The 12038-nt window shown below is 54.7% G+C and overlaps 4 protein-coding genes across 4 annotated transcripts; 2 read left to right on the top strand and 2 right to left on the bottom strand.

Moving 5' to 3' along the window:
* Nucleotides 1–232: 232 nt before the first annotated feature.
* On the bottom strand, nt 233–2048 carry MONBRDRAFT_44244 (uncharacterized protein; the record flags this gene model as incomplete). The annotated part of the gene is made up of 3 exons (XM_001749069.1): nt 233–418; nt 564–665; nt 804–2048. The coding sequence occupies 3 exons, from the start codon at nt 2046–2048 to the stop codon at nt 233–235; spliced, it is 1533 nt and encodes a 510-aa protein (XP_001749121.1).
* A 411-nt stretch (nt 2049–2459) lies between these two features.
* MONBRDRAFT_28655 (uncharacterized protein) lies at nt 2460–6543 on the top strand (the record flags this gene model as incomplete). Its single annotated transcript, XM_001749157.1, has 17 exons — nt 2460–2529; nt 2647–2742; nt 2854–3034; nt 3192–3421; nt 3508–3634; nt 3785–3894; nt 3985–4155; nt 4255–4336; nt 4427–4652; nt 4841–5311; nt 5430–5498; nt 5570–5623; nt 5763–5858; nt 5962–6076; nt 6106–6189; nt 6214–6364; nt 6471–6543. The coding sequence occupies 17 exons, from the start codon at nt 2460–2462 to the stop codon at nt 6541–6543; spliced, it is 2406 nt and encodes an 801-aa protein (XP_001749209.1).
* Nucleotides 6544–6977: 434 nt separating this feature from the next.
* Nucleotides 6978–8156, bottom strand: MONBRDRAFT_28654 (uncharacterized protein; the record flags this gene model as incomplete). The annotated part of the gene is made up of 5 exons (XM_001749068.1): nt 6978–7184; nt 7358–7431; nt 7524–7651; nt 7927–7989; nt 8059–8156. 5 exons carry the CDS (start codon nt 8154–8156, stop codon nt 6978–6980), a joined length of 570 nt encoding a protein of 189 aa, XP_001749120.1.
* Nucleotides 8157–8902: 746 nt separating this feature from the next.
* MONBRDRAFT_28653 (uncharacterized protein) lies at nt 8903–10381 on the top strand (the record flags this gene model as incomplete). Its single annotated transcript, XM_001749156.1, has 1 exon — nt 8903–10381. One exon carries the CDS (start codon nt 8903–8905, stop codon nt 10379–10381), a length of 1479 nt encoding a protein of 492 aa, XP_001749208.1.
* Nucleotides 10382–12038: the final 1657 nt, after the last annotated feature.

The raw sequence follows: 12038 nt of genomic DNA, 5'->3' as shown, positions 1-12038 counted from the left end.
CTTCGGCGCGAGTGTAGGGACTTGAAAACATCTCATCTCCACACACTTGACAACAGCGACAGGTTGTTGGTGGATTGCCTCCAACTGAAGAGCTTTGGGCTAAGAGCTTTGGGCTTCAACATTTCCGCACAGGCACGTATACACAGCAGCCGTGCTCTTGGCATTCAGCCAGCCAGACCCCCAACGCAAGGTCCAACGCAAGATCATTTGGTTGGAACGATTGGGGGGCGCCTTAAATGCCAAAAGCACGCAGCTCCTCGTCGACGCGCTCAAAGTAGGTCGGATCTGGAAACCCAAAGGCACCGCCGGAAAGGCTTGTTTTGTGATGGATGCCGTTCCAAATGATACGCTCTCCAGCTCTCGGGCCCAGTGTCAGAGACAAGCCAATGGTGAAGGTCAGGCGCCGTTCGAAGGCCGTCTACGCAACAGCAACCACAATTTGTGCCACGTGCGTGCGTGCGTGCGTGCGTGAGAGAATTGCAGGCCTTGTGCCGTGGTGTTGTGCCATTCTGTGGTGTGCCACAGGGCTACCAGTCAGGCTCAGATACACAAGAAGGGCTTACCTTCAAGCGCTTGAGAGTCTCGAGACCCTTGTCTGTGGCTGGCAGGTATGCGCGCCTTCGATCGCCATTGAAGTAGGCACCCGGCGTGGGATGCTCGGGACCCTAGCGTCGACCGTTGCATACAAAACATGCGTGCAATCAGCATCTCATGGGTATGTGACAAAGCAAGGGGGGTGTGGTTGCAGGGTATCAGACATATTGAGACCCGGAAAGAAGGGAGGGAAGCAACAAGAACCATACCTGAAGGCCAGGGGGAAACTCGTAGTCGATAATGTAGTGGCCAACCGAGTCAAAGCCTGGGAGAGGTTGCTGCGAAAGGTGCACTCGCATTTCTCCAGGGGGCTGGTTGCCGGTCAGAGGCTTGCCGTGGACGGCACTGCACACGTAGCAACGGAACGACTGGTTCTTGATGCCTGGCAAAACGCAGTTGCCATGGAAAAGGTGTGAGCAGGGAAAGCGCAGCACTATTTCTGGGTGCGATGACACCGATGAATAATACTCCTCGTCATTGAGGTCGGTGGTGTCCATTTCTGACCCATCCGTCGGGTCACCGGGGCAAGGCTCCCGATGGCTCGCGCCTGCTTCCGAAAAGAATTCCAGACAAATGCAGCATTGGTCGCCTTGGTGGCAAGCGTCAAGAGTGGCTTGGGACACAGGATCAAAAGGTATTTCTGCAAGGCTTTTCAAGATGTGGGTCGTCTGCGCCCTCCAGGTGGGGCAAGCGGAGCGTGGGTCCTTGCTTAAAATCTCTCTGACCCGACCACCACCACCACCACTGTCAGCTTCCTCAATGTCCGGCGGAGCAGAGGCAGCAGTCGCTGCTATGCCCGTGGCCGTGGTTGAGGCCGTGGTTGGGGCCCCTGCGGCCCCTGTGGCACCAAGGCCCAGGCCTTTGAGGGCCGCCGTGGGAACGTCGTCTGCTTGCGGCGACGGAATTTGCATGCGGACCAGGCGGATTCTGCGTTGCTCACTGCTGAAGGTGGTGAATTGGGTGCCGTGCGCCTTGTCAACGCGGTGGCGGGGAAACAAAAACTCGTAGTCGCCGCTGTTGAGAATCACCACGTTGGTTGGCGTGTGATAGAGCTGCAGGTTGGCCCAGGGATCAAAGTTGAACCAGTTCCCCTTGTCCTCGTACTGGTACTGGTGATTGTCCGTGAGCTCCCACATTTCGTGTGTGAGGTTGGCACTGGTGCTGGGGCGAATCAAGCGACGAACGGCGCGCCGATTGTTGGTCGATTTGTTCCTTTGCTCCATCGTCATGAAGATAACTTCGTAAGTGTTCGGTTGGCCGGCAAAAAAGCTGCCATGGGTCAGGTCGCACTTGCCGTGCGATAAAGTGCCATTCGTGTACTGAAGATAGGCATCCTCAATCTGACGCTGCGTCGCGTGGTCATACGTGATCCACGTCATGTCAAGGTACTCCCACGACACAACAGCGGCCGGAACCGCTGCATTGTTGTTGCCGCTCGATGATTGACCCTGCATCTTGCCTTTTGCCTGCTTGTAGGTGGGCTGCCAAACCGAGCCTAATCGAAGAACGAGATAACGAAGAAGAAAATGACGCCGAACCGATCGCGTCCTCGGAACACACCAAGACGATACAAGCACACACACACTCAAGGTTGAACAAAAGCAGAACAACAAGCACACACACCCAAGGCAGTCCGAACAAAGCCGAATCAACTTTCGATAGTAAGGTATTGCTTATCATGGTTACAACGGGAAATAAAAATTGAGTGAACACATTCACCCTATTTTTAGGCATTTGTGATGCTGCAATTTGTATTTCAAATGGTGTAATGAAGATTACACTTTCTCGTGTGAATTTTTTTCTTACGTCATGTATTTTTTTTTTAACTTTTCCTCTTTTTTAATTTTTTTTTTTAAATTCACATGATGGCGGCGGGTTGGCAGGAGGTGGCGCAGGCCCTCACAGCTGCCGTCACCCCCGTCTCATCCAATGAAGGTTGGTGCGGGTGCGGGTGTTGGGAGGACGAAACGGCCAAGATCTGCTTGGGTCTTGTGTGGTTGGCCTGTTGTTGCTCAGTTCCTCACCACCGCCGGAAACCGACCGCCCATGTAGACGCCACTGTAATCGAGACCTGGGCCCTGAAGTTGGCCCAGCTCTTGGATCCTTGGCCTGCGACCCAGATGATACACGTCATTCGCCTCATTGCCTGTAAGGATTGTCCCTTTCTCGGCCCCCGTCCGGTCCTCCATTCAAATTGACCATGCCTGCAGCCACGCCTGGCTCATCCCGGTTTGGCCGATCGTGCCTGACTGCCTTCAGACAAGATGCAAATGGCCTTGCTCCACCATGCGACAGCCGTGCAAATACAAAACTTGCTGCATGCAGACCCCACCAACGTCGCCGCAGCCCTGCCGCCTTTTGACGCTTTTTTGCAACAACTACACGCGTGGCACACCTTTGCCCAGAGCTTGGCCGGGGCCCTCACCAACCTCGACACTCGGTCAGCCATCTCATCCCGCCTCCCTTGTGCGATTCAGCCCGTACAGCCGTACAGTCGGGATTTCATACACCTCTGTCTCTTCTTCTTCCTCTTCTTCTTCTTCTTTTCCTGTATGCCCTCGCCTCACCCCCATCATCTTGTGGATCTGGGGCCTCAGACACCAGCTCCAGTCGGCCTTGATGCAGGCACTCGAGACAACTCTGGACACGGTGACCCTCCAACGCAAACATGACCTTTTGACGCGTCTGTACGCCCATGACCTGGCCCAGTGCCTCTCTGCTCTTGCGCCATCAAGCTGCAGTGACGATGACGATGACGATGATGATGAGGAAGATGACGATGGCGACAGTCGGGATGATGGACCACCCCGGCTCTCAGGTGCAGATGGTGCGTCAAATGGCAAGCCATCCTCTTTTCCCGGACCATCTTGTACCCAAAGCTCAACGCCTTGCTTGTGCGTAAACTACTTTTAGATACTGCACGACGAGCTAGTCTGACTGCCGCCCTGCAGTCGCACCTCTATACTGCCTTACCCGTTGCCACCCGGAGGCAAACCGCGCTGCCCGCTCTGCACACAGCCCTTAGCTCTGTTGTCGCCACGTAGGTCACTTGATACCGTCTCCATTCGTTGCCACCCTTATTTTCTCGCCCCTCCTTCCGTACCCGAAATGCCGCCTCTCCTTCCGTGCGTATCCCAGCCACCCAACCACTTGACACCATCGGTTTGCGTCACCGCCTGGGCTGAATTAGGCGAATTGCCCGTTTTAAAGGAGACTTTGAGACCAACGTGCTGGCCAACGTTGACAAGCTGATCAAAGGCCTCGTCCCATATTTTGAAACCACCTTGGATTGTTCACTTGGTGTGTCATTGAACTGACTCGAGACCCCACCCCGCTTGAATCACGCCTGCACTCATGTCACGAGGCTCGACTTGGCTGCTCTGCTGCTAGACGTCCGTTCCATCCAGCGCCACGTCTACCATGTTCTTGGCCGACAGCGTATCGCTGAGCTCTTTGACATTATCGTCGACTACCCAGATTCCATCCCGGCTATCCGCAACCTTCGTACCTGCCTAGAGCAGTGCGATTTGCGCGACGCGCTGGTTCACCAACTCTCCGCCGGTCTGTTGTTGAATGCCCACCTTGATACTCGCTCTCCCTCCTGCATGTATGAACATGCAGACCCTCACTTTTTGATATGATGGCCGCACCTTGGCTTAGCCATTCAGAAGCGCCTGTTGCACGTGGGTGCGCAAACAGCTGACATCATTTCCCAGTACATTTCAACTGTTCACGTTCTCAAGTACGTCCCTGGAGTGTGCCTGCCAAGAACTCACACCTACTTCATTTCTTTGAGCTCCGAGCATCGCCTCATGGCCCTTCCTTTCCATAGCTTCCTCGACGCATCAGGTGGCATCTTGAACCGAGTGGGCCCGCTCATTCGTGACTATCTTCAGAAACGCACCGACACGGTGAAGAACGTCATCGAAGCCATCACCGATGAAAATACTGCCGAACCAGATGCCCTTCGGGATGAGCAGACCGTTGTGCAATGGCTCCCAGAGCCGTGGGACGGTGTCTCTCCCATGTCCAAGCTTGACCAAGTCCAGCAGCTCATGGTAAGGTGGCAGTCCGAGGGTGGACTATTTGCCTTCCCAAATCCCCAGACACACACCACACATACGTGTTCGAACGTCGGTCCATCGAGCCAGGCGTGTGCCATAATTACTGCCGCCATGGCAATAGCCAAGCGCCACGCCTGGTCGCTTTTTCCAGGCTACGTTCATTCCGTCTTTTGTACCTACAGAATGATCCCATCCAGCTGCTGATCAGCATTTACGGCGATCCAGAGACCTTGTTATCTCAGTATCGCAACGTCTTGGCCAAGAGGCTACTGGAAAGTCGATCCTTTGCCACCACTGAGTCAGTGCAAAATGGCTCAACCCATGCACATCATGCATGTCACTCCACCCAGCCCCCAGATCCAACGACTCACGCCCGTGCCCGTCCCCGTGCCCCTGCCCGTGCCCGTGTTGATAGCGAGACGCGTTTGCTGGAAACGCTTAAAGTTCGCTTTGGCGAAGATGCCCTCGTCAACTGTGATATCTTGATCAAGGACGTCAACGAATCTCGCCGCGTTCATCAAAGCTTTAGCCAACAACCTGTGCCGGAAACTCCAGCCGCTCCCTTATCCAAGGATCAAGTCAACGTTTTGGTCCTCTCTCGTTTGTACTGGCCGGGACTCCAAACCAGCACCGTCAATTTTCGACTACCAGATGTACGATTCAAACCATTTGAACCTTCAATCACACAGCCCTAGCCCGCATCTCGAGCTACCTTTTGAGCAACCGGTGGACACCCTTCTCAATCCTGCCCTTCCGTCTTGTTCTCTACAGGGCCTAGAGCAGTACTTGGAAGAATACAAGACGTCCTACAGCCGTCTCAAAGCCGGCCGTCACCTCGAGGTGCGTAGCAGCTTGGGCAGCAGGACATCTGGCGACGCGTCTGCTCATGATGCTTGGTCATGCGCGAGCAGCTTCGTCCAAACGAAGGAACCGTGGAATTACAATTGGAGGCCGGCGGAAAGCAGGTGTGCACCAGCTCCATCTGAATGAAAGCTTGATGGCATTTCCATGTCGCTGTTGTTTGCCAACCTATGTGACCAGATCTTGTTTGTCTGACGGAGGGTGGGTGTCCACCTCATGGGATCAACCCTGTTTGGATTATAGCTGGATCTCGTGGTCAGCCCATTGGCAGCCTGCATCATCAATCTGTTTGAGCAGCAGCCCGAGTGGTCTTTGCAGGCTCTAGCTAAAAAGCTCGAGGTCCGTTACGATGTTCTGGATTAAGTGTCGTCAGCCCTGCACATGCCTGTGGAGTGATTGTGGCGCCTCAATCTACCCTGGCGCTATTTTGTGTGCCTCCCAGTGCACGGGCCCCGTTGTCCGCAGCAAGCTTGCGTATTGGGTCGGTCTTGGTTTGGTGCGGGAAACCCAACCAGACAAATTTCTCTTGGATGAAGATCATTTTGCTCACCATCACGGTGTGTGCGGTGCTGCCCTTCTTGTGCAGCGAGCTCCATTACGCAGCGCTTTGACATGCTGATTCGTAACCTTGGACTTGTGTTGGACTTGTGGCTGTTGATTGGTGCTCGGGGTGGGTGTTTCGCAACTTGTTCAGCCGCAGGTGGTGACGGGCATCACGAAACCCATGAAGAGGCGGCAGCTGTCGGTGATGGCGCAGACGATCCGCTCGAATCCCCCCAAGCCATCGTGGTCCTCCGTTTTGTCGAGGGCATGCTCCGAAACGCTGCCTCGCTACCGCTTGAACGGTCCGTTGACTAAACTCTTGCTTCGGTTGCTTTGGTATTGGTCTCGGCTGGCGTTTCAGCGTCGATGCTCAGTCCTTTGTGTGCATGCTTTTGGAACCCGGTGCAGCATCCATGTCATGCTGAGCATGTTTATGCAGGGTGATCAGGCATTCAATGGCGACGTCAAGGTGAGGGGCTGAGGCATGAGCGGTGCTGATTCTCCACAGACAAGTTGAGAGTGGAAAGCATTCTCGATTGTTTCAGGGAAGGGGCGGGGAAGAAAAGCAACCCATCATGGGCTCTTGTGGCATGTTTCTATTCTCCTTGCTCGGTGTTTTGTTTGGTGTTTTGTTTTGTTTGATTTTTTCCTTCAAGAACCCAAAGGGCTGTAGTTTTGAGTCACGTCGATGTTGGTTTTGATTTATTCACAAACTGTTGTCCCGGGGGGTGGAACACTGACATAGGACCTGCAACGACTCTTGGATGCATTTGTCAAGCAAGGAAAACTCCATGGCAACAAAGGCGGTTATGCTTGCCCTCGGATTAGCTCCCAGTCTCCACCTTTGCTTGTGTTTCAATCTGTAATGCTGGCTTGACCGTTTGCCTCAGGGTGTCGGTTGCTGTGCAGTTCGTTTTATTCGGTCCGGCGTGAGTGCAGGCGGGCAAGGGAAGAGCACAATTGATGAATCACAACATGGTGGCGGGCGGTCTTGCCTTGATGGGGTGCCAGGTAGAGACGTTCCAGGCTTGGTAGGTTCTCGCAGAGCTGGACCAGTCGCGCCTCATTGATGGCTACGTTGGTCAGATCGAGCACGCGGCACCCGCGCAGGGTAGCCAGTGACTGTGCACGCGGAGAAGTGCGAGTGAAATGGGGCGCAGAAGGGATGAGTGACCAACACGGCGACGAATATGTCAGCGCCAGTATGAGAATGAACATGTCGGTGAATGCATGGCCATTCATTTTGTCAAGTTGATGGGGAGAGAGCAAAAGGCGACGTCCGACTTGTCACATACCTGACTTGCAGAATTGGAAAGGTAGGAGCAATCTCGAAAGACGGCCAGCTCGAGCGATTCCATGTTCTCAATGTCTGCGGAAAAGCGTGCCCTCACAGTGCAGGCTCAACGTGAGCGCGCACGCGGGCAGACCAGAGACAGCAGGATCGGCAGGAAGAGATCTTACGTTGAAGGCCGGCATCATTGACCTCACTGCCCGTGGCGTCAAGCCCCGTGAGCCGAGCAGTGCTGCGTGGCTTTGCGCCGCGGTTGGTGTCAGCAAGCCAAGGCAAGGCATTGTATTGGCGGTGCCAGCTACATTGTGGCGCCATGTTTTGCCAGTGAGCTTGAAGGTGTGCGTAGTAAAAGCAAAGGAAAGGCAAGGGAGAAATACAACTGCGTCTGCTCAGGAAGGAAGCATGCAGACTCTTTGGCAACGAGCACGTACTGAGACCCAGTGCCGAGGTCAAGACGAGCTGCAGCGCCAAGCTTGAGCAACCATTCGGCTGCCAGTCTGCCGAGGGCTGATTGAGTGAGGGGTGGCAAGGATCATGGAAGAGTGGACAACACGTGCAGCAAAGACAGCGCACCGATCACGGCCCACAAGCTCCAAGCGCTTGCTATCCACGCGGTTCCATACTGCGCGCATCCATCTACACAGCGCAAGCCGGGGGTGAGAGACGAAGGGCTGAGGAGGCATACAAGCGCAAGCTGCAACTGACCCCTGCCACATTTGAAAGATGTTTCGCTGGGGGGCCAGCGTTTTAGGGAGGGTTGGTACGATCCGTGCCCGCGAAGCAGTCTGCAGCACTCGCAGCATGACGGCGGTGTCTATCCTCAAGCTGCCACACACATGACAAGATGCCAGTCAGTCACCACACCGTGCTGCCTTCACGGTCCCTTCAGACCCGCACCCCACCCCATCACACACACACACACACACACACATACACCTTCTGAATCCTCGCCCCAAGTGCACATCCCAGCGCTGCCGTTGCCCGAGTCCACTGACCTTGCAGAGAGAAGTTCAAGTGATGATGATGGTGTCGCACTTGCTAACAAATTGCAAAATACCAAAAGTACGTTCTCTCTCTCTATTTCGACTCTTATTTCTCACTCCCTCTCTCTCTCTCTCTCTCTGTGTTTCTCAAACCAAACCAATTCATTTTTTTTCTCTCTCTCCCATCTCTCACAAACCAATTCATCTCTCTCTCTCCCTCTCTTCTGCTTCACCTCAGTTACGTGTGTGACTGGTTGGAGCCATTCGTTGTTTTTTTTTTTGTTGTTTTTTTCTGGATTGCGACGGATCGGAGGTACGATCGCGTGCTGTGCCGGCTGCAACCGCCTTGCGTTCAGGTTGGCGTCTGGCTCTGACGAATCCCTTCGTGCCTGGCTGGCTGGGGCACTGATAGGCTGGTGCAATATTGCGTTGGCTGGAATCCCGCTCGACACGAGATAGCAGCCCCTTCTTTAAACATACTATTCCTTTCCCTTGGCACGGGCGGTGTGTTGATGTATCCAAAAAAAAGGGGGGGAGAGCGAGGGACAAGTCGCAACGCCTGCACAATGGTGACGCGGGGACTGACTGTGGGGTTGCTGGCATGTGCGATCCTCTCGGAGTGGTGCAGCGCCTATTGTCGCTTTGATGGGTGTGATGGGTATCGCTCTTTCAGTCTCGACACCGACGATGGGCTGGCGACAGGGCGTACCAGAACCTGGCAACTCCGCAAGCCATGGGTGGTGCCGTATCCAGAAGGCCATTGCGTGGTTAACAGCGGCGGCGTGCTGGTCTGCACCAGCTCTCGGGGCGGGCCTGGGTGGGACAACCGCTCTGTGCCTGGACTTGTGGCCTTTGACCCAGAGGGACATCCGCTGTGGAACTCGACAGACATCTTCAACACCAGCGCCCTGCCCATTGCCGACCTGAACGGGAATGTCTTTGCCTCGGACGGCTTTAACCTAGTGGCTTTGGCCAGTACAGGCCAGCCGCTGGGCCCACCGGCCCTAATCTCCCCCAACATGGGCAACCTGCACTCCCTGGCCGCCACACACAACAACGTCTTTGTCTTGCCCTCAACGGACCGTGACGTCGCCACCTATCTCACCAACGGAGTGCCCTTGGGCTCCATGTGGCTCAACGCAACGGTTGATGGCTGCCATGGCACATATACGGCCACCCAGTCTGCACTGGTCAGCGGCTTCCGGGCCGTCTTTCCGACCCAATTTCGTCCGGACAACGCCTCGTGCACGGTGGCGCAGGCAGATTGCCGCCTCTTTGCCATCGACATCTACCGCCGTCTCGTTGGCAAGATGATCCAAGCCTGGAACGTGTCCATCCCTTGCGGTTCACCCTCGAGCTTCACACACGCCTTGCCCTCCGCAGATGGGTTCCCTCAAGTGGACGCACCCGCTCTACACGACGCACGCGCCGTCTTTGTTTCGTTGGCCACCATGCTTCCGGACCATCATCTAAGCTGCGTTGCGGCTGTAAATGAGCAAAACCCAGTCCTATCAGCACGCGTGCAGTGCTTCCATGACGACGGCGTCAACGTTTCCCGCACCTACGACCTCGCGGTCCCGGACCAAAGCGTTCAGGCGCTTTCTCACTTGGCCCTGGGGCCCTTTCATCACAACGCCAGCACCAACCACACGGGCGATCCCAACTCACTGCTGCTCATTTCTTTTGCCAGCCTCACCTGGCGCGCCATCAACTTTAGTCGCACTTCGGGCCAACCGTTGGACATCATGACCTTTGGCCTCGTGGCTGAGCAAGAGTTTGTTTACGTCCCGGGCTGCCCCTTGATGATGCTGGCCGGCAACCAGACGGGCTGTCGCGACGCCTTTTTGGTCGCGCGGGCTGTGGCCGGCTCCCAATTGTTCCTCCTACAGGTGCAATTTGCCCGAGCCTCATCGCAAGTCACCGTGGTCCACAGCGTTGCATTACCGCTGAATGCCACCTTTTGCTCGGGGCAGATGGTCCTGTTTGCTGAAACCCAGATTGCTGTTCCCATGGACACGGGAATCGTCTTCATTGATACGCAATGAAGCAGCCATATCCACGGTTTGCCACTGCCGGTCAGGTCCCCGATCAACCAGGTCCCAGATTAAACACGCAAGTTTCCCCAGTTGCTGCGCGCCCTGGACCCAAGTGCACCAATGTTAATGTTGGAGGTTGCGATCTCATCCTACTAGTTGATAGAATCAATTTGCCACTCAAACGTCCATCACACCAACCACAGTCATCAACGTTCACACTCTCACCCGCAATCCCACATCAGCATGCCTGTCCATACGCCAATCTGGTCAAACCTATGTGCCTCTTTCCCTGGTTCTGCTTTCAATCGCTCTGCTTTTAATGTACCTCTTTCCCTGATCCTGCTTTCAATCCCTGGTTCTGCTTTCAATCCCTGGCTCTGCTTTCAAAGCTACCTCTCTCCCTGGCTCTGCTTTCAAAGCTACCTCTCTCCCTGGCTCTGCTTTTAGTAAAGTACCTCTTTCCCTGGCTCTGCTTTCAATCGCTGGTTCTGCTTTCAATCTCTGGTTCTGCTTTCAACCACTCTGCTCCATCTGTAACAACCGCTGTGGTTCGTGTACACCCCATGATCTTGCTCGCCTTTGACACGTCATCTTGCTCTGCTTTTCAAACCCTTGTTCTGCTTCTGGATGCCTTGCTCTGCTTTTGAATCCCTGGTTCTGCTTTTAAAACGCTGGCTCTGCTTTTAACACGCTGGCTCTGCTTTGGTACCCCTGGTTCCCTGGTTCTGCTTTGAAAACCCTGGCTCTGCTTCTGGATGCCTTGCTCTGCTTTTGGATTCCTGGCTCTGCTTGGGATTCCTGGTTCTGCTTTTAGCCCCTGGCTCTGCTTTCAAAACCCTGGTTCTGCTTTTAGCCCCTGGCTCTGCTTTGGAACCCTGGCTCTGCTTTTAAAATCCTGACTCTGCTTTTGGATCCCTGCTTCTGCTTTTGGATCTCCCTGACTCTGCTTTCAAAACCGTGGCTCTGCTTTTAGCCCCTCCTGGTTCTGCTTTTGGATCCCTGCTTCTGCTTTTAGCCCCTCCTGGTTCTGCTTCCAAAACTCTGGCTCTGCTTTTAGCCCCTGGCTCTGCTTTTAGCCCCTGGCTCTGCTTTTAGCCCCTGGTTCTGCTTTTGGATCCCTGCTTCTGCTTTTAGCCCCTGACTCTGCTTTCAAAATCGTGGCTCTGCTTTTAGCCCCTGGCTCTGCTTTTAGCCCCTGGTTCTGCTTTTGGATCCCTGCTTCTGCTTTTAGCCCCTGACTCTGCTTTCAAAATCGTGGCTCTGCTTTTAGCCCCTGGCTCTGCTTTTAGCCCCTGGTTCTGCTTTTGGATCCCTGCTTCTGCTTTTAGCCCCTGACTCTGCTTTCAAAATCGTGGCTCTGCTTTTAGCCCCTGGCTCTGCTTTTAGCCCCTGGTTCTGCTTTTGGATCCCTGCTTCTGCTTTTAGCCCCTGACTCTGCTTTCAAAATCGTGGCTCTGCTTTTAGCCCCTGGCTCTGCTTTTAGCCCCTGGCTCTGCTTTTAGCCCCTGGCTCTGCTTTTAGCCCCTGGCTCTGCTTTTAGCCCCTGGCTCTGCTTTTAGCCCCTGGCTCTGCTTTTAGCCCCTGGTTCTGCTTTTGGATCTCCCTGACTCTGCTTCCAAAACTCTGGTTCTGCTTTTGGATCCCTGCTTCTGCTTTTGAATCTCTG

Source organism: Monosiga brevicollis, genomic scaffold (assembly GCF_000002865.3).
Source record: "Monosiga brevicollis MX1 MONBRscaffold_28 genomic scaffold, whole genome shotgun sequence".
Taxonomy (NCBI): domain Eukaryota; class Choanoflagellata; order Craspedida; family Salpingoecidae; genus Monosiga; species Monosiga brevicollis.
The sequence above is the reverse complement of the archived record's forward strand: the minus strand, read 5'-3'. Positions and strand labels throughout refer to the sequence as shown.